Here is a 24,508-nt window from a genome sequence, read left to right on the forward strand (position 1 = left end):
TCATACACTAAGGACAGTTCACATTTCTTTTCTATGTTTGTTAAAATTTAAGGGTGAAAGGAACTAGTGAAGTGGCTTTAGAAAAATTGTTGAGGACATTTAATAGTCAATGTCAAAGTCCTTTTTTAGTCATTGATATTAGCATAACAAATTCACTGCAATTTCTCAATTATTTCCATCTAAACAACCATTTAGGGGACCACATACACGGGGCTAAATTTTCTCTATATAAACAAAACCCATCAGCTGCATTTCTTACACAAATTTTCTATACCTCTCCAAATAGAAAGTTGCAAACCTTTTCCAAAGCAGATCATTTTATTAGTACCAAATTGAAAAACAATTCAACTTTGCACTATTAGATCTCATGGACAATTTACCTAAATGTGGAGCTAATTATGTTCCTCTTACTCCTCTCACCTTCTTAACAAGAGCCTCCAATTCTTATGCCAACCGCACCTCTATTATTTATGCTAATGTTCGCTTCAATTGGAGGGAAACCCATGAACGTTGTTGTCGCCTTGCTTCCTCCCTCCGCTCCTTAAACATTGTCAAGAACGACGTGGTAAGTGTATCGATCCTTTGAGTAATTCTTATATATGTGAGATTATGGTCATATGTGTTAATGAGGTTTATAATCATGTAGGTCTCGGTCCTTGCACCAAATGTACCGGCCATGTTAGAAATGCATTTTGCTGTGCCAATGGCAGGGGCAGTGCTCAACGCCATCAATACAAGGCTGGACGCTAGAAATGTTGCCCTTATTCTCAAGCACTCAGAAGCCAAGATCTTTTTTATCGACTATGAATACATTGACAAAGCTAAAAAGGCCATTGAAATACTAATGTCCGACTTTCAAATGCCAATGCCTCTTGTCGTTGTCATTGATGACCTCGATTCCCCTACTGGAATCCGGTTTGGGGAGCTCGAATACGAGCAATTGGTGTTCCAAGGCAACCCTGAATATGTCCTTGAGAATATTGATGATGAATGGGATCCAATTACTTTGAGCTATACATCAGGTACAACTTCAGAGCCAAAGGGAGTTGTGTACAGCCACAGAGGTGCTTTTTTGAGCACTTTGAGTTTGATTTTGGGATGGGAGATGGGTACTGAGCCTGTCTACTTATGGTCTCTCCCTATGTTTCACTGCAATGGTTGGACTTTCACGTGGGGAATAGCTGCAAGGGGTGGGACCAATGTTTGTATCCGCAATACGACAGCCCAAGAAATCTACTCCAACATAGCGTTACATAAAGTAACGCATATGTGTGCTGCACCAATTGTTCTCAACATAATCCTTGAGGCCAAGCCACACGAGCAGCGTCAAATAATAACCCCAGTACAAGTTTTGGTGGGTGGTGCACCCCCACCAGCACCACTGCTTGAAAAAATCGAGAGGGTGGGATTCCACGTGGTTCATGCCTATGGGCTCACCGAGGCTACTGGACCAGCCCTGGTGTGCGAGTGGCAAGCCAAGTGGAACAAATTACCCTGGGAAGAACAAGCCAGGTTAAAGGCAAGACAAGGGCTGGGCATACTAACACTTGCTGATGTTGATGTGAAGAACTTCAAGAATATGGAAAGTGTGCCTCGTGATGGGAAAACAACAGGGGAAATATGCCTGAGGGGAAGCAGTATCATGAAAGGGTACTTAAAGAATGAAAAGGCAAATTCACAAGTATTCAAGAATGGTTGGTTTTTCACAGGGGATATGGGAGTGATTCATCCAGATGGGTATTTGGAAATCAAAGATAGATGCAAAGATGTGATCATATCAGGTGGAGAGAACATTAGCAGCGTAGAAGTAGAAAGTGCAATAATGAAACATCCGTATGTAGTAGAGGCCTCTGTTGTGGCCATGCCACATCCAAGGTGGGGTGAAAGTCCATGTGCCTTTGTTATATCGAGGAAAGACTCCAACTTGAAAGAATCAGACATCATAGCACACTGTAGGAAGAACTTGCCGGGATTCATGGTACCAAAGAAAGTTGAATTTGTGGAAGAATTGCCGAAAACTGGAACAGGGAAAGTGCAGAAGAATCATTTGAGAGCAGTGGCAAAGACATTTGTGGTGTCTGATCAAACAAGCAAAAGGGAAAAGCCTAGAGCATACAATCAAAATCATGAGCAGATTCTTGTTCTGTCTCGTCTCTAGAGATTAAAGAAAGACTTAACAACATGTGTTTGAATATTACTACTACTTTCTTCTTTTTTTCTCCTTTTGGCTGCAGCTGAGTTGTTTAATTCTAATCACATCTGTAATTTGAGTTTACTGTATGCGTTGCCTTCGGAGATTTAGTTTTGTAATACTTCAAGAATTTGTTTATAATTTCATGTTAAGTTTCAAGAAGATTATTAGTATTTCTCGGTATAACTTGTGTAATCACAATCTATCACTAGTTGCCAATCCTCAACCCATGGGTCAATATTTGACAATATTATTATCTCACTATTTTGTAATTTAATCTATGAAAGAGTTTTACACCTATAAAAAAAAGTTGCTTCTTTTTTTGGGTTGAGAATGAGAATTATGAGAAGTGTGGAAAAATATTGTTGTGTGCGGTGAGATATTTTAGACCAAAAAAAAAATTCCAAGTCTAATTTATTTACTATAAAAAAAATAGAGTAATTTTATGTTGATCAAGGAATGTGCTCTTTGTGTAGAACTTTGAACTCTTTAATAAATACGGAATTATTTGAGTTGTACAATGTTGTTGAGCTATTGTAACCAAAAGAGCATAAGTCAAGAATTATATTGATGGATCGATGCAGATTGTACCATAGGCAGTGAACTTAAATTGCCTTAAAGAGAGCGATATATACCACCTCAGTATAAATTTTTATTTATTTTATTTTCAACTATAATTTATAATATATTTCACTCACATTTTTCTAATAAATTTCGTGCATTACGTGTAAAATAGTTGTAAAGACATCTCATTTTCTTATGACAATTTCAATTACTAAATAGTATTTTTTTGTATTGTTTACATGAAATACAATAATTTTAGTCCGTTTCAAAAAAATAATCACATTACTTAGTTAGATCAAAATTTAAAATTGTCTTTTTTTCGTTTTTAAACTTCAGTCATTAGGCAAAACCAAATAATTCTACTTAATTTGGAATAAAATAGTACGTACTGTAGGTAGTTGGGTGTGCGAAGGGAAAAAGGAAGTTAAATCACTTTTGGGGATGATTGTAATTTGTATGATATCTACTGCCTCCATTCCTTTTATTTGTTATATATTGTGTTTTCGAGAGCAATTTAACTATCTTTTAAATTTAAATTAAATACATTCATTCGATATTTTAAAATAAAATTTTAGATATTCAAAAACTATAGATAAAGTACTATAAATTGTAACTTTTTTCATATCAATAAGATGAAAAATATATCTTAAAATGTTAGTCAAAATCCATATCATTTGACTAACAAAAAGAAAACATCATACAACTTTGAATTATGTCTGAAAATAAATATTGTAAGATTTTCTTTGATGTCCTCAATTGATTTAGAGGGTGATTATTCACACAAATCATCGAAGATCTATCATTCCTCAATACCTTCTAAGTTGAGCATATCGCATAGTGCTATGAATTCACTTCTACCCCAGGCGCGATTGCTAGTTACCCTCATATTTCAAAAGAAAAAATTAAAAAATCTTTGATAATTGGCTAAAATATCAAATTTAATAATTCCGCAGGACCATACTTCATATAATTGGGATGGTGAATCGACATTGAAAAGCTGAAACCATACTTCTCTGCAGCCTTTTTTTTAAAGAAAAAATTTCCCAAAAGTGATTTAAATGAATTTGCTGACACAACACTACTATATATCTCAAATGCAATTTCCAAACGAGAAATAATTTTGTCTCCAATAATCTTTAATTTGGTTGATGACTTTTTACGTCCCAAAAAATGTAAAAGAAGTAGAACATTGGGTACGAATTGAGGATCACAAGTACGTAATTGATAACTTACTTATAAACAAAATAATACTTACCAAACTATAAAATATATATTAGTACTTTTTTTTCGTTACTGTTCGGATCGGTCTTAGCTCACTTCGACACATTTCATGACATACCTATCAGGCTACCACCACTTCGATGAATTTCATGAGATACCTACCACATCTTACCAACAACAAGGACTATGTAACTCGGTATATCAACGATAGAATATATGTAAAGACTCACCTAGTGTGTTTTGTCTCTACTGAGTTTTAAACCTGAGGACCTCATATCAGTGTATTTTTAGTGAGGAACAAAATATACTATCGGTTCATTCAAATTATTTCTTTATGTACCCCAGTATATTTACCTTGTAGAGATATCCCTTCGCGGCAGAACAATGATTTCTATCTGTACCCCATGAGTTTTTTTTTATTCCATGTTGTAGATGGATTTTTTTTATCCGTATTGAGTTAACTAAAAATTAGAAAACGAGTATTTACATGAAATTCAGATAACTTGGATGATATAAAAAATAAAATACGTAGTGTTATTTAATTTAATTACATGTTTAAGAAAGAAAATCCACTTTCGTCGGTTATACTTGTCACACAGAAAATCTAAAAAAAAACAATAATTATTTTTTCAAGAAAATTGATGTCCATTCATTAATTTTTATTTTCTTTTAAGAAGTTGTACATGTGTTTGGCTTAAATTAAATTATTCCAAACTATTTATGTGAGAATATCTTTTAACTCAAAATTGCTGATTTTGAATCAGATCATTGGTTAGGATGTCGATAAGGTTGAGCTTCAATTCCATATGGCTCATATATATTTATTCAAAATGGATTGCTGATATTTTCAGTCTCTCTGTATATAGTAAAAAAAAGAGTTTGAAATATATTCTAACTTTGATCGAAATTTCTTAACAATTTCAAATTTTGGGTAGGATCTAGTACTCTCATACACTATTTAATAGTATATTTTAAAGATATATAGGTGTCCACATTATCTTGTCCAGCTGAGCATTTATATATCTTTAAATACACTATTAAATAGGGCAGGGGTAATAGATCCTGCTCAAAGTTTGAGATTGTTACCGCAATTTCAATCAAAATTCGGATATATTTCAGACCTTTTATCCTAAAAAAATAAAAATTTCATAATGAAAGAGATTGGTCCTTGCTCATTGTTTTGATAACCAGTCTGTTATTTGTTTGGATGTACTTTTGACAGCTTCGACTCTCATTTATGGTGCAAGAGGCCAAGCATTTTGCTAGATGTCCCGTCTTCGAACCCATTATATAATGGGCCAAAAGAGGTGCGGAGATACGAAACATTTTTCTAATTTGAAAATTTATATAGTGGTATTGATTACTTGTGGAAGACAATAGGACGGAGACATAATGTGGGTGGGGCAGGCAGGATGAAGAGGAGCGTGACAAGGGTGAAAAAGGGTTTAAATTAAAATAGTATTTAATTTTATGCGGATCATCTAGCCTAGCACTGAAGGCTGCAATTACAAAGTTAGCACACTAACACAGAGTGTAAAAAATAGAGTAATTTTATGTTAGAAGGAATATATTCTTCTGGTAGAATTTTGGACGGTTTAACTAATTTGGAGTTGTATGATGTTGTTGAGTTATTATATTTAGAAAGGTGCATGTCAAGATTATATTGCTGGATAGTGAAGATTATATCGTGTGCAGTGAACTTAAATCGCTTTAAAGAGAGCGATATATCCATATCTCAAAATAAATTTTTATTTATTTTATTTTCAACTAATTTGTGATACATTTCACCAATATTTTCTTCACACATTTCGAGCATTATATGTAAAATAGCTGTAAAGTCAACTCATTTTCTTATCATAATTTCAAATATTAAATGCTTTTTTGTATTCGTTTATGTGAAGCACAATTATTTTATTTAAATCATAAATTTTAAAGGTCTTTTTTTTTGGGTTCTTAAAACTTAGTGCATAACCAAATAATTCTACTTAAATTGGAACAAAAATAGTACGTACTAAACGTGGTTTGGTGCGAAGAGGAAAAAGTTCAGTCACAGTTTGGTCCACCTTAGGGGATGATTGTAACTTCTGAGTTAAGTCTGTCGCATAGAACTTGTCTAATATGGCTTACATCTCATGTGTGATTTGCAGGCTATGAAAATTTCCCAATGAGAAGTTGCATGTTATTCCGGAGATCTCAAAACAAAACAAAAAAAATCTTTGATAATTGGCTAAAATATCAAATTTGATTCTTCCAGCAGGGCCACACTTCATATAAAATCATGTTATATACTTGAGTTGACCCTATTTATAGGACTTACTTTCCTTATTAGTCCGTTTAAAAAAGAATGACATATTTTTATATCAAGTAATAATTTAATTTTAAATTATTTAATTTATCGTTAATGAAATGATTTATAGACACACAAATATGTATCACTTATTTTAGACCACAAGATTCAAAAGTTTTTATTTCTTTCTTAAATTTCGTATCAAATTAAACTAATTCATATAAAATGGGATGGCGAAAACAGTAAATATAGTTGGATCCCTTTTTTATCCATCATTGACTGGGATAGTGAATTGACATTGAAAAGCTGAAACCACACTTCTCTACAGCCTTTTTTAAAGTTTCTGAAATGATTAAATTAATTTGTTTTGACACGACATAACTATATATCTCAAAAATGCAATTTCCAAATGAGAAATAATTTTGTCTCCAATAATCTTTAAGTTGGTTGATGACGTTTTATTTCCAAAAAAAAGGAGAAAAGATTGTGTACAAATTGAGGATCCCAAAGATGAACAATTAAAAACTATTGAAGATATGCATATATTCTACAAAAAGTAATTAACAAATAACAAGTTACTTACCAAAACTATATAGTATATTAGTAAATCTTTAGCCAGAAAAAAATATATTATCAGGTAATTCAAAAGATTTCTATTTGTACTCCACTATATTTAACTTGTAGACATAAAATTTCTTAATGGCAGATCAAAGATTTTCACCAAAGAAAATCATACTATAAAAAAGTAAACACATGAATAACTTAAGGAAATTCAACATATATAATACATATATTTTGTTTATAAAAATCACCTAACTATAAAATGTAATTTTTCGATTAAAAAAAAGTGTAAATAGATATCCCATCAAGACGAGCGTAACTCAGTCATTGAGTTACCTGATTGGTATAAAATTTGTTTAAACTATAGTTATACTTGAATTAAATTATTTCGAATGTTAATGGAAGAATATGTACTTTTAAGTCAGAATTATTTATTTCGAATTAGATCATTGGTTGATATGTCGATATGGTTTAGGTTGAATTCCACATGGCTAATATATATTTCTTCAAGACAGATTGCTGATATTTTCTGTCTTTATATATATAATAAATAAAGTAAAAAATCTTAATGAAAGTTCAATAATGTTCACTCATATTCTTGGAACGCCATTATATAATGGGGACCAAAAAAAAAGGTGAGGAAGAGACAAAATAGTAAGGAAAACATTTTTTTCACGTGAGAATTCATGTGGTTGATGTACTTGTCAAGGTAAGGAAGGTGGGGCAAGGGGGAGAGGGTCCGACTAAAAATATTTAATTTTACGTGGGTTCCGGATAAATATCATTTCTTGCCGTTTATTGATTAATCGGTCAATTGTAGAGTGGATAAATATCATTTCTTACAGCTCTTATGGATCAATATAATTAGTCAGCTATAGAAAATTGGTTAGTTATTGTCAACTGGTATTAATATCACAAACCTCTTATTTTCTTTATCTCTACAACTGGTCCTACTTAAATTGAAGTTCATGCTTCTAGCTAACTCAATCAATGCGTTGGAGTTCCATTCTTTCAATCTCTTCTTCAACATCAAAGAAGAGCTCTTCAAGCTGAGGTCCAATTCATCTCGAGTTCATCTTGCCTACAACTGAAGGCTGCAATTACACAGTTAGCACGCTAGAAAATAGTGTAAATACTGTAAATATAAATGTAACTTTATTTTTTAATATAATAAACAAATAAAAATAAAAATGGATTTTAAAATGTGACAAGAAATTTTTAACAACAATAAAAATTCCCTTTTTTTTAACCATATGGAAAAGTAATTAACTTTTATTGGGTATAAAATATGAATAGTTTAAAAGAGTTAAAAAATTTATTGTTAAAAAAGAGAATAATGTGACATGTCATTTCATTAGGAGAAAAAAGAGTTTTTACTGTGTCAAGTATATTTTGAGAAAATAAAAATAGTTGGATGATATGTTAGTGTTAAAAGAAACAAACGTGATATTGCTAGGCAATTTTCTAAACATGAATGACAGAGAAATTATCCGAAAGTTCACAATTGTAGACTTATAAAAACTTATTTATAAATTAAATAACAATGCTAAACGGTTTTGACTTGGTGTAACTTAAAATAATAAATAGGGTGGATTTGGAGGGTTTATCAGCCAAGTTTATTGTAATTAACTTTTGGGGTTTCTGAATATTAATGCATGGTTTAATTTCATCATGAAACTTTTGTGGTATATTGTTCATTTCTTTCTTATTTGTTTGCAATGTGGTTAAAAAGTTAACAACTTTGCTGCCTGAGGTACTGAAACTTCGTAAAATTAAATTTTAACTTTATGATAGCAGCAAGTTAATCATATTAAAATATCTAGGGTTGGCATTAACTAATTTTCTCAAGCACGGATTACAGGGACTACTTTTCAAACCCTAGGTCGGCAGGCAGCAGTCATGGCTGCTATGGCCACTGGACGGCCTCCTTTCGAGGCTGTCCAACCCGCCCCACCACCCCAAACCACCACATACGCCATCCTTTTCAATTCCAATACTATAGATTCTAAACAATCTGCCCTAATTAACTCAAAAATAATTGTAAAATCAATCGAAATAATTCATGGAGAACCTACTATCACGTTTTCAATGGAGGAAAGGCAAGACTTTATGATCGAAGAGGGATTACATCAAGCAGTGGTGTTTAAATTATCCCATGGTGCGCCAGATTTGAAGGTATTAAGGTCAATTTTACCGAAACATCTTGGTACCAAGGGCAATTGTTTAATTGGCTTACTTGCTCCAAGACAAATTTTGTTGAGGTTTGATCTATATGAAGATTATGTACTAGTTTTATCTCGCTCAGTTAATTATCTTCTCTACAATTGAGAGGAGCACCAACGTAGGGTTTTTCCGTGGTCCATTGGATATAACCCTAAGGAAGAAACGACGTTCGCTGTGGTTTGGATTTCTTTACCAAACTTATCTCCAGAATTATTTGCAAAGAAGCCTCTGTTGTCCGCAACGGCAGTCGGGAAACCAATAACTATAGATAAAGCTACTCAAATCAAGTCAAGACATAGCAAGGCTAGGGTCAAGGTTATACTTGATCTAATGGAAAAACTTTCAAATCGTATAAGGTTGCAGTTTGTGGATGAAAAATCTAGTAAGTTGATCGAGATTTTTCAGGAGATTGTATATGATAATCTACCTTTGTATTGCAATTATTGTAAGCACCAAGGTCATGATGAAGATAGTTGTCCTTTGATTTCGAAAAGAAATCAAAATAACAAACAAATTGATGATACCATTGAAAGTGCTTTAAAAGGTACTACCGATAGTAAAAAGTATAAAGGCGATGCGAGAGAGATATTAAATTAAAAAAGAAAGATTGTAGATGTCGATCAAAGTAAACCACTCATTTAGATCGACAATTGGTTGCTTCCACTTTCGAGTAAAATTGTGTAAACTAAATGGATGTTGATATAAGTAATATTGGTGTTCAAACAACTACCGAAAACAAAGGTGATTGCAATAACCAACAGGCTGCTACTAATGAGGTGCAATCAAATAAAGTTGGGCTGAATTTGATGTCTAATGCAACTAAAAATGCAGGGGGAACACCAAGAGTTGGGGTTGATGCGCTGCGAGTTGGTTCAGGGCTAAAATTAATAAATGTTGAAGATGCTGAAAATTTTGTGCAGCATGTTTTGCAAGTTGAAAACAAGAATTCAACTAAAAACTGGACACTGGTTGCAAACAAAAAATCAACTAGAAGTCGGATCCTTTTCCCGACTAGTGAAAATAGCTCTCTATGTAGTAAAAAGGGTTTTGACTGGAATTTTCTTGACACTGAGAAGAGGCAAGATACTAGTAATGCCTCAAAAGACCTATTATGTTCGAATAACTTTGATGTTTTATTGAAGACTACTGGAAAGCAAGTAAGGTTATAAAAAGAATGACAACAATTTGATCCAAGAAAAATAAGTCTCACCACCTGCTTTGAATAGCAAATTAAGTCTAAAAGCTCCCGTATTTGTGCCTAAATGTGAGCTTACAAAGAAGAATGAGTCAAGGGTCTTAGTGTCAAATACAATTGATTTGGGTGAGGATTCTCTTGATGAAGAGGAGTGGATTTGGGTGAGAATTTTCTTGATGAAGATGAGGAAGACAATATGCTGGACATATGCTTTGATAGAATGGCTAGGGAAGGGGATATATCACCTAGGCAACAAAGAAGTGGAAGCAACATAAGCAAAAAGAAGACACATGGAAGGCAACATAGTTGGGACGGTAAAATGACTGAGAAGTTTGTTCCAAGGCACCTATTGATGCAACAGGCAAAGCAAAACCATTTGACAGTATCAATAGGTTCAACTAGATCCAATAAATCCATAAAGAAGGTATGAATCATCAAGTGTTGTTGGATAGGTTTGAAGAAGAAGACAAGAGAAAAATATTTCAAGTTACTTTTGATGGGTAATCAATCTATTTTAATTCATGCTTTAGTAATAGAAAGTTTGAGGCTGGTAACTCAACTTTTTTCTTAATTGACATATTTTTACATTATTTAAGCATCCTGTAATAACCCTCCTGGTCATTTTTGTGTCTTGCATTCTGTGTGTCGTTTAGAGCGTTCCTATAGCGACCCCAAGTCATTTATGACTTGTTGGGACTGACAGTTTGGCCACCTGGTCGTTCATTTGGTTATGGTGTGAGTTTTAGTGTTTTGGAGCTTATGAACCTTGAACGAATATTTTCGATCAAAAGTTCGAGAAGATGATATCGGAATCCAATTTTGACGATTCCATCAGCTCCGGAAGGGTCATTTTAGGCTAGTTGCATGGTCGACATGACTCTCGAGGTTTTCAGTGTGAGTCGGTGCGATTAGGCGTTTTAACTTTAAGTTTAAGCCTAAGTTTGACTTTGGTCAACATTCTGAGTAAACGCGCTCGGATAAGAATTCCGTCAGCGAGGTTAGCTCCGAATGTCGAGTTTGGTCTAGATTGACCCTTCTTTTGTGTCTGGAGATTTTCGATATCTTTCCGAGCCTTTTTGTGGGTTTTGACTTAAAATGGCTTTTGGAAGTGAAACCCACTTTTTATCGATATGACCTCTGATGAAAGTTTCGACTGCGCCGTTGGGTCCAGAATGACGAATTTGGTATGGTTGCATATCTCGTTTGCGTGCACGGGATTCCGAACGAGCTCGGAGCACCTCGTCGGAGTTTTTAGTTTTTGGAAAATTGCAGAAAATCTGCTATAAATGCAGAAAAACAGCAACATATTTCCAAACTTCAAACCTTCATAACTCTCTCACCTCTCAACCGATTTGGGAGATTCAAAAGGAAAAGTTGTGAGATTTTTAGAGGACAACGCGTTGGTGATCTTGGATAGTGATTTGGAGTCCCCGTTTGAGGTAATTTTCGTAAAATACCTGCTGCCACGACCCTTTTGTGAGCTTGATTTTGGAAGATTTTGATACTTGCTTTCTCAGCAATTCTAGGTCCAATTTCAGTGATTTTTGAGGCTATCTTTAGTGGTTTTTCGAGGAGAACATCGTGGTGTTGTCGCATTTCACTGTAGACGTCCAGTTTCTGGTAAATACACTGATTCAACTGCTGTCCCATTTCTAGTTTTTGAAAAAATTTGGGTTTTAGTTGCATGTTGATATTGTGTTGTTCCCGAGCCCCGAATTATGTCTCATTTTAGGACATGAGATGGGGGAACTGGTTAGGACCCACTTTTGGGTTAATTCCAGAATTTCCTGCGCGGGTCCCACTTAACTCGTTTTGACCCCGAAATAGGTCCGTCTTCGTTTATTGTGATTTTGGTGTCTAAACGACCGTAATAACGTTGTGACTCTATTTTTGATAGCGGGGCAGCGTTTCGAGGACATTCGGAAAGAGAAAGCTCTAGAGAAGTGATTTTGGAGCGCGTGTGATCGACTTACAGGTAGGCTACGGTTTCCCTCTCTTAGATTGAGCTTAAGAGTGTGAATGCATGTTGATTAGTTGGGATTTGGGTTGGTAGTTTCTGAATCATGCATAGGTGTTTAGAAATCATGTTTTCGGCGTATTACGAGAATTATCGAGTAACTGTGAGCATGTTTTATGTTATTAATTGACCCTCCTCGCTATGTGAAGTGCTTGCATGCTTAATTACTGTTTATTTGAAGCATGTTGGGCCTTAGTTTAGGTTTGACTAGGGCTTGCCTTAGAAATACATAATTCGAATCCGATAGGCCTTAGTTTTACCCCGACGTCGCTCGACCGGCTTAGATGCCTGTAGATTGGAGTAGAAGACTTGAGTCTGATAGTTTGGGCCTTAGTTAGGCAATACGCTTGATCTGATGATAGTTATCCTTATTTACCTGATGTTACAGCTTCACAAGTTAAATCGGCGACGCTAGTTCTGCTTCGCGATTTGAATTTGATTTTCGATTCAGTTCCAAGGACTTACATTGATTGACTTAGTATGAACGACGTTCCACGGACATTTATGAGCGTGGATCGATTGAGACTCTTTCAGCAGCTACATTGGCACATTTATAGAGCATCCGGTTAGAGTTCCGACCTCTATTGCCCAGTTACTTATATAGAGCATCCGGTTAGAGTTCCTGCCTCTATTGCCCAAATACTTATATAGAACATCCAATTAGAGTTCCGGCCTCTTATACTTGTTACTTGTGATTGGTTACTTTGGTACTTCTTGTGAGCATCCGGTTCGTGGTCCGGTCTCCGTACTGTCAAATTCTACTAATTAGGGTTGAGGTTCTGGTTCGATGTTCTTCGTTCTTGGGTTCTCATATGCAATTGTCTTTAGTTATAGTTATTTTGTGTACTCGTCGGGTTTATGGGGGTCCGTTCGGGTTTTTATTTAACTTGCGCACGAGTGTACCTTCTGGACTTATGGGGCCCAGTTAGGTGTAGTTAGCTTATAGATTACTTTAGTTAGTTCTTTGTACACTCGTGTGCATTCCTTTGTTAGTTAGATTTTTGTTCTTGACCTCGATTTGCGTATTCTTTCTTTTCATATTGCCTTTACTTTTCAAGTTCAGTCGGCCTATGATGCCTACTGGGTACCTGTTGTTTTGGTACTTATGCTACGCTCTGCATCTGTTTCGTGATGCAGGTCCGGGCACTAGTAGCCAGCGTTGATCGAACTTGGAGCAGTCTGATCCGGAGACGGGGTTGAGCACACGGCGTTTTGTACTATTTCAGTCTCCATCTGTATATATAGACTTGTCTTTTTCTTTTCGAGACAGTCCAGTCTCTGTTGTCCATTTTTGGGACTTGTACTCATTTTGTTAGTAGCTCTGTACTAGTGACTTCGAGGTTCTGGGAGGGATCTTTATTTGTATATATGTTTTTGGTTTGCTTTCGCCTGTTTATATTGTTATTTGCCTACTCTTGTTTAGTTTCTACCCTTAGACCCATTACTTGTTCCGGGTTACGAGTTGGCTTACCTGCTGGTGGGTTATAGTAGGTGCCATCATTACTTGAGAAATCGGGTCGTGACACATCCTCATTTATAATATCATCATGGAGTGTATTACAAATTCTGTGATGATAAGAAAATACTTAGTTCTCTCTAGTTCTTATTTTCTTCATGTTTGTTAGGTAGCAGAAGTTAGGTACTTCATTAGGATTAGTAAGGTAATTAGGTCAAGCCCTCCTTGCTTGTACTTGTCCCTATTGATATTTTTTATGTTTAATAAAAGACCGCTAGACACTGTCTAGTGGTAAATTTGTTTTAAAAAAACAAAGAAAGTTAATCATATTAAAATGGATAAATATGGAAAATAAATAAAATAATTCTGTAGAACAGGGCTATGCGGATTGAAATTAGAAATTTACGAGTCAAAATTCAACTTGCCCCGCCTAACCCATTTTCATCCCTAGTCAAAAGAAAATGCAACAATAATAATTTGTCTAGTTAAAGCTACCACGATTAGGGGTGTACAAACCGAACCATAAAGTCAAACCGAACCGATGAACCAAGTCAAACCGAGAAAAAAAACCGACTTATGGTTTGGTTTGATTGGTTTGGCGTTGTAAAAAGAAAACCGACCATTCTTGATTTGGTTTGGTATTAATAAAAAAAAAGTCAAACTGAATTCAACCCAAACCGACATAATACTTATATAGTTTTAACTTTTTATACATAAAAATATTAAATAATCTATTTTGTAAATATTTTAAAATTAGTTTTATTAATTTTCAATATGTACAAATTAGATATATATTCAGATTTGGGTAACTTGTAATTGGTGAAATGATCCATCAATTGGTGAAATGATCTAAGCTCAATATAAACCTAAAAGTTAAAACCCTAGAAACTAGTCATATTCTTATTTCTCACTTTCCAAAGAGCTGCTCAATCTTTCATCTGCTCATCTATAGATAGTCAGGTATGTTGTTCTTTTTCTTTTTCTTGCCAATGTAAATTTATCAATGAAGTTCGTCATTCACTTTTTCTTGCAAATGATTAACTTTATTTTGAATCGTTGTTGGCTGCTGCTACAACTCTTAATTTTTTGTGTTTCACTTCCTTAGATGATGAATACGACTGGAACTGATGTATAAATGATTATCGATAGTCCTCCGGTTGTATCAAAACCTCAAAAGAAAGTCAAAAGCACTCATCATCTCTGCACTCCTCCTAAAAAGCAAAAAAGAACAACCCCAATATATTCCATTCCTACGGATGGTAATACTGGGAGAGAAATGTCACAAATTTGGGATCACTTTCCTAAATTTATTGCTAAAGGAGGTAAACGAAGAGCAAAATGTAACTATTGTGTAAAACACTTTGCTGCTGAGACAAAAACAAATGGGACCTCTGTATTGTGGTCACATTTAAATGACAAATGTCTCAAATCTCCCTTTAAATTTGTTGATAGAAAGCAAACAACTTTGAAATATATATGTAATCAAAGTAGGGGGATAAGAAAATGGAACAAGTTCTATAGAAAAGGTTGTGTACAATGTGGAGGATATTAAGAGGGCCATCGCTGAATTTGTCATTATTGATGAACAACCATTTAAAGTGGTTGAAGGGGAAGGTTTTAAAAAATTGATGGCCAAAGCTTTGCCTTATTTTGAATTACCTTCAGGGTAACTGTGGCTAGACATTGTTTGAAGATCTATCAAGAAGAGAAAGAGAAGCTTAAAAAACTTGTCAAGAATCAACATATATGCATTACTAGTGATACATGGACATCACTTCAAAATTTGACTTATATGGTTGTGACTGCTCATTGGATTGATGATGAATAGAACTTACAGAAGAATTTTTTTCAAACTCCGGATCACAAGGGTGAGACTATAGCTAAAGGTATTGAAGCATGTTTGTTGGATTGGGAAATTGAAAACTTGTTTACAGTGACTCTGGATAATGCATTTGCCAATGATGCTGCCATTAAGCATTTGAAGGCACGTATTGATGATTGGAAATGGGTCATATTGAGAAATGAGTTTTTACATGTTAGATGTAATGCTCATATTTTGAATGTAATTGTAAAAGAAGGTTTAGATGAACAAATTGAGCCAATTTCTCGCATAAGGAATGCAGTAAAATATGTCAAATCTTCTGCTTCTAGGTTTGCCTCTTTCAAGTCATATGTTGAGAAGACTAAGCTAGACACTCATGGCTTCTTAAGTCTTGATGTTGAAACTAGGTGGAATTATACATATACGATGTTAGAAACTGCTGTAAATTTTGAAAAGGCCTTTGCAAGAATGTACGTGGATGATCATAAATATCGAAAGTATTGTCTTCAAAGTGAATTGAAAGGACATCCAACTACAAATGGTTGGCAGCTTGTGAAAGGTTTTATAAAGTTTCTTAAAATTTTCTATCAGTCTACTTTAAAATTTTAAGGGAGCTTATATGTTACTTCTAATATATTCTTCCATGATTTTTTTAATGTTCGAAGTTCTATATTGAAGTACTATTGTAGTGAAGATCTTATTTTGATTGACATGGCTGGAAGGATGAAGGTTAAGTTTGATAAATATTGGGAGAATATTGAGAAACCTGAGAATTTGAACATGTTGTTATTCATTGCTATTGTGTTGAATCCTAGGTATAAGATGCGATATGTCAATTTTATTCTTAGCAAAGCATATGGCTTCTTATTGGGAAAATTAAAGGCAGATAATGTGGAAGGTGTCTTGAAACGTTTGTATAATCACTATAATTATTCTTCGACTTAAACTTTTACAAATAACATTGGAGGTGACACTTAGATGATGGGTGAAGTTGATGATATATTGCATTCTCAATGGGAGAAACATTTAGAAGATGAGGAAAACATTGGAAAATAAATCTGAGCTTGATCAATATTTGATGGATAATGTAAAGAAGCCAAAAGATTTTAATATCTTGACTTGGTGGAAAGCTTCATCGAATAGATATCCAACTATTTATGTTCTTTCTATTCCCATGTCCACTGTTGCATCTGAATCAGCCTTCAATACAGGTGGTCGTATTCTTGATTCATATCAGAGTTCTTTATCACCAAAGACAGTAGAAGCTCTTATTTGCACTCAACAATGGATACGGTCACCTTCTAAAGAATGGAAGGTTCAAGATTATTTGGAGGAAGTTCAGAAAATTGAAGAAGTTGAAAAAAGTAATTTACTAATTTAATTCTTAATTCTCCATCTTTGATATTAATTTTCTACTTTGAAAATAACTTTATGCTAGTTGCTATCTAACAAAGTTGAGTTGACAAATGATTCAATATCTAATTACTTATTTATGTGCTAATAATTATTTTCCTTTCAGAATGTCCAGGTGCTCCTTTGAGTATCGATTAGTTTAATGAAATAGCTTTTTGCAAATCTTTTGATACATAGGTATTTCCTTTCCCTTTATTGAAATAGCGTTTTACAGTTCTTTATTATCTAACAAAGTTAATTTTACAAGTCTAGTTACTCGTTCACGTACTGATAATTTTCTTTCTTTCAGAATGTATGTCTAGGTGACCTTTTGAGTATATATTAGTTTGGATGAAAAAAATATGCAGCTGGATGATGGTAGTTGAAGATTATTGGAGTAGCTTTGCAGTTCTTTTGTTGGGTTTTTAAGAGGATATTTTACAAACATAATGTGAAGTGATGTGTTTTTAATTTTCCATGTTAAATAGACTTATTTTTGTACTAAAAACACTTCCAGCTTGTACAAAATGAAGATGGATAGATAAATATTGGCTTCTCCTATTGTAAAACATAAACATTCTTTAAAAAAAACCGAAAAAACCAAAAGAATCGAATAAAATCGAAACCGAAAAAATCGATTTTTATTGGTTTGATTTGGTTTATAAACTTAATAAACCGACATAATTGGTTTGATTTTTTTTTATAAAAAAACAAACCAACCCGACCTATGTACCCCCTAACCACGATGATAATGAAGTGCATGTGCACAAAACTCAGACCAATCACCTTCCACTTCTCGATGATTTAGTGACATATGCAGAATTTTTTATGGAATTGATATATATAAATAATACATATTTAATTATTTTATTGAAGTTATATTTATCATCTATTAATTTAGTCTCTGATTTTAAGTTAGAAGAGATTTTGAGTTCAATATTACTTAACACAATTTTTAGTAATAGTATTATGTTATATTTTACAAAAATATGATTAGATTGAGTCAGGAAAATAAGATCTCCACATCACCTTTGGAGACATGTTTATCCAAAAAAAGCTTCTCAATGTTGGAATATTTTTTTACTAAACGTGGACAAATTAACGTAATTATTGCCATTTATAAAATATGTTGCTGAATAGATATATATAGTTGGTGGGGATGACTTAGACCATCTATCTATTTAATCACATACAATTAAATATGTGATTAAAATTAATATTTTTCCTCTTTTGTCAACAAGAAATTCACTATTGCTTTCTTTCAAATATACATAGGGTAAACTTTGATCTAGTCTAATAGTTCGCAAACTACATTGGAGAGGTAATTTTAGTGCAGCAAGGTCGATCAAAAAGGCAGACATGAAATTTCAAACTTGAGACAAAGGCACTCCATTTGCTAAATCAATTCAATTATTCTCGTGAATATTTAAAATCTAGGTTATAAATTAATTACTAACATTGCTACATTAACTAAACTACTAGGAATCAGAAAATCAAAAATAAAGTTGCCAAAGTGATATTTATGAATTTGCATGACACGACAAAACAATATATATATATATACACACTTGTACAACATAATATTCAACTTGCGAATATAATTATTTTTATCGACCAACTAAACGTGTAACTTGCCTGTCCATTACCAGAAAAAGTAGGACCAACATTATTTATAACACTATTTCCTGATTGTTTGGTTATGGACCTAGCTGTCCACACATAAAATGTAAATATCTAAAATTCGTGTACTAATAATATTTGTTTTCTTTAACATCATTATTTCGGTATGACCAAGCATAAAATAATAAGTATCTGATTTTCAAAGCTACATTCCACTTTTATTTTAAAATATACAACCGCAAGATATCTTGAGTTATAAATTTATAAAACTCAACGCAATAATAGTAATAATTGTGTAAATTTCTTTAGTTTCCTATCTATAGTTTTACACATTTTTTAAAAAAGAAATAATCACGGTGCATAAGATGAGTCTCAGATGGTCATTTTTCTTCATTTTTCCCCTAACATTGAAGCAAATTACAAGCTTCACAACATTATAATAAAAACAAACCAACACAGGTTAATCAAGACTCAAGGAATAACATAACAGAGTTTGGACTCCATTCCATTCATCAGGTGGAAATGAAGAGGTAAAGGTTGATGGAAATTAGAATCATTTACAAAATAGGAAAAGAAAGAAACAAGAAGCATGAGGTGAGGACCAAGCCAATGTGCACTAAATCAGGTGCCTCCTGCCTCTATTAAGGGAACTTCTAAAGAAATCTTTTTTTTTGTTTTACATATTCTATTCCCTATGAACCATGCCACTCCCACTTTCCAGACTTCATGTTCATCGGTACAAGCACAGCATGAAAGAACAAGTGAACTCTAGACAAGGATTAGGAAAGGTTCAATGAATTTATGAGAGATGATGATTTTCAAGTACAACATGATGCAGTTCGAGATCCTTCTGCTGGTCTGTTTTCAAGAACCATTCCTGCTGGATTTTGAGTGGGTTGAGCTGTAGGCAACCGTTTAGCTGCAAAATGGCAAACTCCAAAGATTAAGGGACTCAAAGCGAATAAAAAAGACATTCAATTCTTTTTGCACAACAAAAGTAAAAAACCTACATAAAGTGCAACCCCTAAAATAACAAAAGTTTTCAGAATTTCATCCTGCTAGAGTTTAGGCATTTGGAGAAAAAAAACTTAACACTTCTAAAAGACTTAAGTTGTTTCTCCCTATTCAATATTAAGCATATTTTTAGTAAGATTCATACAAATATCACAAACTATAATAAACATTGCCCATAGGGTAAAATTACTATGCTAGAATTTAGTAAGATCTAATAAAATATTTGAGCGAGGTTGAAGGTGGTTTGTTGTGAAAAAGGTTTAACGAGAATTCATTTTCTTAACAAACGAGAGCGAGCAACTCATTAGTCTTTTCAAGCTTTTCCAATTGAAAACGAAGGGGAAACAGATATGTACACTGCTCTCTTCTCATCACCCCAAACAACATGAAGGGAAGGACACTACTTTCAGACGAGTTGAATCTCATAAAGTTCCAATCTACGCACTAAGGTACTAGAGATGCCTAACTATAGTATGAGTAAACCGAGGCTAAAGCAAATAGGCGTGCTTAAGCTTTAAAGCTAGGTGTAACAAGAACTGAGTGCTTTGGCTCACCTCACTTAGGCAGCACTTTAGTGCAAACACCAAGGCAAGGTTGTTGCACTATCTCCCTTCAACCCTTCGAGTGTAGGTTAAACAATAAGCCTAATGTTTTTTAAATTTAATAGTGATCCTATGTTGCTAAATCCGAAAGAAAATAACTTAACATATGATATTCATCGAAGAAAAAGAAACAGATTTAATAGGATGAGCACAAGATGACAACCACTGAAGATAAAATTACATTTGACTTGTACCTTAAGATTCAATAACTTTGATGCATAATAATATTGCCTGTTCTTAATATACCATTAAAAATAAATGAAAAACACACAGAGCAACAAAAGGAAATATTTAAATGAGAAAAGAAATCATCGTACCTATTTCATAGAAAATATCATTGACATTCACAGCAGTTTTGGCAGAGGTCTCCATGAAAAAGAGGCCATTTTCCTCCGCGTACAAGCGTGCCTCCTGTAAAGTCACCAAGAACACTATCAGGAAAACTGATGTACCAAAACAATGAAGAGATTGAACTACCTCAGTTACTGGATAAGAGAGAAACCTAATAAGGTAACTAACATACAAATGATTAAGCAGATAGACAAAGATTAGCGAATTTCCTAGTCACTGGCAAATATCCTGCCCCCACTCCTAAAAAGTTATAGTAGCCATCGGGAGCTAAAATTTAGTGATCCAATTATTTATCTTGCTCTTCAACAATTTAGTGTTGACTTTCGTCTCTAAATCCAGCTCATAAGAACACTGAGATCTTCTCTAAGAATTTTCACTATTTATGACTTCCACATTCTCTTCAAATAAAGAGAATATGGAAAGAGAGGAACCTTAGAGTTTTTGAGAATAGGGAGAGTAGTATGCAACAAGTTAAACTGAATTGCATTTCGACTCTGTGTTTTTGGTGTAATCAAATTTACTCTAATGATACCGTCTCTATCATTGATGTCTTAGACTCATTATAGGGATAGGTCGGTATTATTAGAGTTTCCTCGTGTAAATACGGGTTTCAGTACAACCTATGTACTGTCCTGCAGAAATAGAAACAATTACCATTTTCAAAAAAAAATAAAGAGATTGTTTTTAACGTTCAAGGTTCCATAAGAGCATTGACGTAGATCTAAAAATGCTTAACCACGGAAAATTGCATGTTAGGTTAGGCGATGGATTGAGAACTCATTCCTGTTCCACAATTGAAGAGATCTGTGTATCACCTAACAGCCTACGAATTCATATGACCTATCTTACAATTGCAACAAACTAAACTAGGAAATAGCATTTTCAAAAAAATGAAGGCAGCAGACTTCTCCTCAACAACAACAACATATCCAGTGTGATCCCATAAATGGAGTCTAAAAAGGCAGCAAACTTCTCCTAGAGTACTAATTGCATTGGATTAATTTTACCTAAAGTGATTGCCACAAAAAACCTCTGCCTATGAGAACATAGTAAAGCATAGTCAACTCCAAATTAAGATAAAGAAAAGCTGTACTGGTTAGCGCCCAATACGAAAATAGGCTGATTATGATGAAACCTCTGAATGCGGTAATAGATGTAGAGGATTCATATAGCCAACACCAACTTGTTTAGGATTGAAACATACTTGATTCATATTGATTCCCACCAAATGAGTACCTTAGTTTCATATCATGCTCGGAACTGAAGATCTTAGAGGGTGACTAAATGTTTCGGTCCTCTCAAATCTAGTCCAATACATAATTGGTTTAAGAAAGCTTAAGCGATAACAAGCACCAATTACTACTCTCTTTTTTCAAACGCCAACCTTGTAGATTGGATATGTTGTTCAGCAGAGACTACTAGAAATATATCAAAATCTGCATCTAAGAACTGTGATATAAAAAGGCTAGGCAAGGACCAATAGGAGGAACCTCAATAAAGGATGATGGGAATGAAACATTGGATTACCAAAAAGTACAACTTACTTCTGCAGGAACGTTCCTTCGATCTTCTAGATCTGCCTTATTGCCAGCAAGAGCCATGATCATGTTAGAATTACCTGCCATGTTATCAGAAAATTGCTTATTTTCCTGAAAACCCCATCTAAACAGGGTCGTGGTTATTTCAAAACAAAATCTGGATCATCAAAAGTAAAGTTGACATTAGGCAGAAAACCATATAGGAAAAAATAAACGGCATCAAAATGATTTTTCCAGAGTTTACTAGACATCCTAAAAGGAGGTGTCTGGGTTACTCAAAATAGAAAGAAGATACTCCCTCCGTCCCCTACTGTTTGTTAGGTATACTAAAAATAGTTGTCCAAAATTAATTGTCAATTTAAACAATCAAAAAACAATTAGCACTTTTTTCCAATACTGCCCTTAATAATTACATAACTATTAGTTTCAAAAAGTAGCCATTTTAAAGTTACAAGACTACTTTAATGTGAAAAAAGTTGTTTTTTACAGTTTTCAAAAAGTACAAACCATTTTAATAATCCATTTTAATAATGATTGATAGTAGGGTTATATTAATCAAATTGCACCTTATATTAAATTTTACTTAAAGGTTGTGCATGATTTTACCCTGACAAACAATAGTGGACGGAGGGAGTAATAACTTTCACTTTTTTTTAATCTATACAAAGCAAATAGGTTGAAGGGATGATCACCTTGCTTCTGCAATTCTTGCACCCATTTCTTTGCCTTTGCAAATGAATCCTAAATTAGCAGAAAACAAAAGAAAACATCTCAATATAGATGCATAGACATATGCATAAACATGCAGACATCCATATTACAGATTTGTGATCATTCAAATCCGAAACAAGATAAGTAAAGCAAAAGCCAAAGTGAACATAAGCAAGAATTCTCTCTCATTAATCCTAATTCTATAGAGACCAAAACTGTATCCACTGCTTCTCTCATTTCATGAGAAGTCCTTCCACCACTAAGGAACAAAATTTTCTACGATACGAGATATTCGAAAACCATAAACTGCATTTTGTGCACTTTTTTGTTTGACACTTCTGAATTGGACATTAAATACCTTAACCTTCTAAATTTATGCAAATAGGAAACCTCCTCTTAAGGGGGTTGATTTATGGACAGAGAAAATCATTTGAAGACCAGCATTAGTTTCTACCCCTTTTCAACCTTACAAATGCATGAAGTAAAGCAACCATTACTCCTATTTCTTTTCACTTGCAAAACCGATATATACATCAAGTAAAACAATTTTACAAGGCCAACAACGAAAGCACTTGTATTGACCCATTTGAATTGCAAATTCTCCCAATTTGACAGTCTCTTACCGAGCTAGTGATATCATAGACAATAATGGCAGCTGCAGCTCCTCTATAATACATAGGTGCTAAGCTATGGTACCTCTCCTGCCCAGCAGTATCCCATATCTCAAACTTCACCGTAGCATTATTAACTGCCAGTGTAGACGAAAAGAAAGCCGCCCCAATCGTTGATTCCTGCAATATCAATAATCAACTTTGATTACCGGATTCTAAATCAACACCCATAAACTCAAATTACAAAACCCTAAAAAATGTCAAAATTGAAAGGTCAAATGAAAAGAAAGAAGAATACTTGAAATTCAAGGAATTGGCCCTTTATGAATCGTATAACCAAGCTTGATTTACCAGCTCCCATGTCACCTAACAATACCTAAAAAAAAAATCAAATAGAAATTTACGGTAAAAGATTTAAAGCTGTAAATTCAAATTCATTTCTCATATGCATGGATCACAAAAAAAAAAAAACTTACAAGTTTTGCATTGAGATTGGTGTGGCCAATGGATGCCATGAATAAAATTTGTAAAAAAAATGAGGAAGAAAAATGGAGAATTTAGAGAGGGAGAAGGGATCTGTTGTTTTCTTAATGCAGAAGTGAAGAAGAAATAGTAACAAATGTTGTTGTTGTACACCAAATGATAATAATTCCACTGTTCTATTTGGACTTTTCTATCAGCCACCGACCAGACCTTTTTTTTTTCTTCATCTGAATTGCACAAATGGGATCTTCTGGTGGCATGTTTAAATTTTGGCCTCATAAAAAAAAAGTAGTGTAAAAAAATTGGTTTACCATAATGTAAATTAAAATTTTGGAAGAAGTCATGAATTTTTATTATTTTTTAATAACAAATTCTAATAGTTGTTGGGATTTGGTCGTATATTTTACCGGATCATTATGATCTTCCAATATTTGTAATTAAAATTTTAACAATTAATTATGATTTTATATTTGCAATAGCTATTATGATTAATTATGTAGAAATTTTATCAACATAATTTTTTCATTTTGTTTTCTTCTATTAACAAACGCATAAAAAAACTACTCATGGATTTATTAAATTTTCTTCAACCAAAATAACCATAGATAAGTAATGAGTTTTCCTTTTCTTTAGCTCTAAAAGTAACTAG

The 24,508-nt window shown here is 33.7% G+C and overlaps 2 protein-coding genes and 1 pseudogene across 2 annotated transcripts; 2 read left to right on the forward strand and 1 right to left on the reverse strand.

Annotated features, from left to right (window-relative positions):
- Nucleotides 1-275: 275 nt before the first annotated feature.
- Nucleotides 276-2,353, forward strand: LOC125822464 (trans-cinnamate:CoA ligase, peroxisomal-like). The gene is made up of 2 exons (XM_049501862.1): nt 276-565; nt 647-2,353. The coding sequence occupies exons 1-2, from the start codon at nt 368-370 to the stop codon at nt 2,156-2,158; spliced, it is 1,710 nt and encodes a 569-aa protein (XP_049357819.1). The 5' UTR covers nt 276-367; the 3' UTR covers nt 2,159-2,353.
- A 7,024-nt stretch (nt 2,354-9,377) lies between these two features.
- On the forward strand, nt 9,378-10,672 carry LOC125822783 (uncharacterized; annotated as a pseudogene).
- Nucleotides 10,673-19,066: 8,394 nt separating this feature from the next.
- Nucleotides 19,067-24,076, reverse strand: LOC125822466 (ras-related protein RHN1-like). Its single transcript, XM_049501863.1, has 7 exons — nt 23,853-24,076; nt 23,675-23,752; nt 23,389-23,556; nt 22,747-22,795; nt 22,061-22,134; nt 20,483-20,576; nt 19,067-19,468 (listed from the first exon to the last, which is right to left on the reverse strand). Exons 1-7 carry the CDS (start codon nt 23,889-23,891, stop codon nt 19,368-19,370), a joined length of 603 nt encoding a protein of 200 aa, XP_049357820.1. The 5' UTR covers nt 23,892-24,076; the 3' UTR covers nt 19,067-19,367.
- Nucleotides 24,077-24,508: the final 432 nt, after the last annotated feature.

Source organism: Solanum verrucosum, unplaced genomic scaffold (genome assembly GCF_900185275.1).
Source record: "Solanum verrucosum unplaced genomic scaffold, falcon-dt-bn FXZP01000103.1, whole genome shotgun sequence".
NCBI classification, from domain to species: domain Eukaryota; kingdom Viridiplantae; phylum Streptophyta; class Magnoliopsida; order Solanales; family Solanaceae; genus Solanum; species Solanum verrucosum.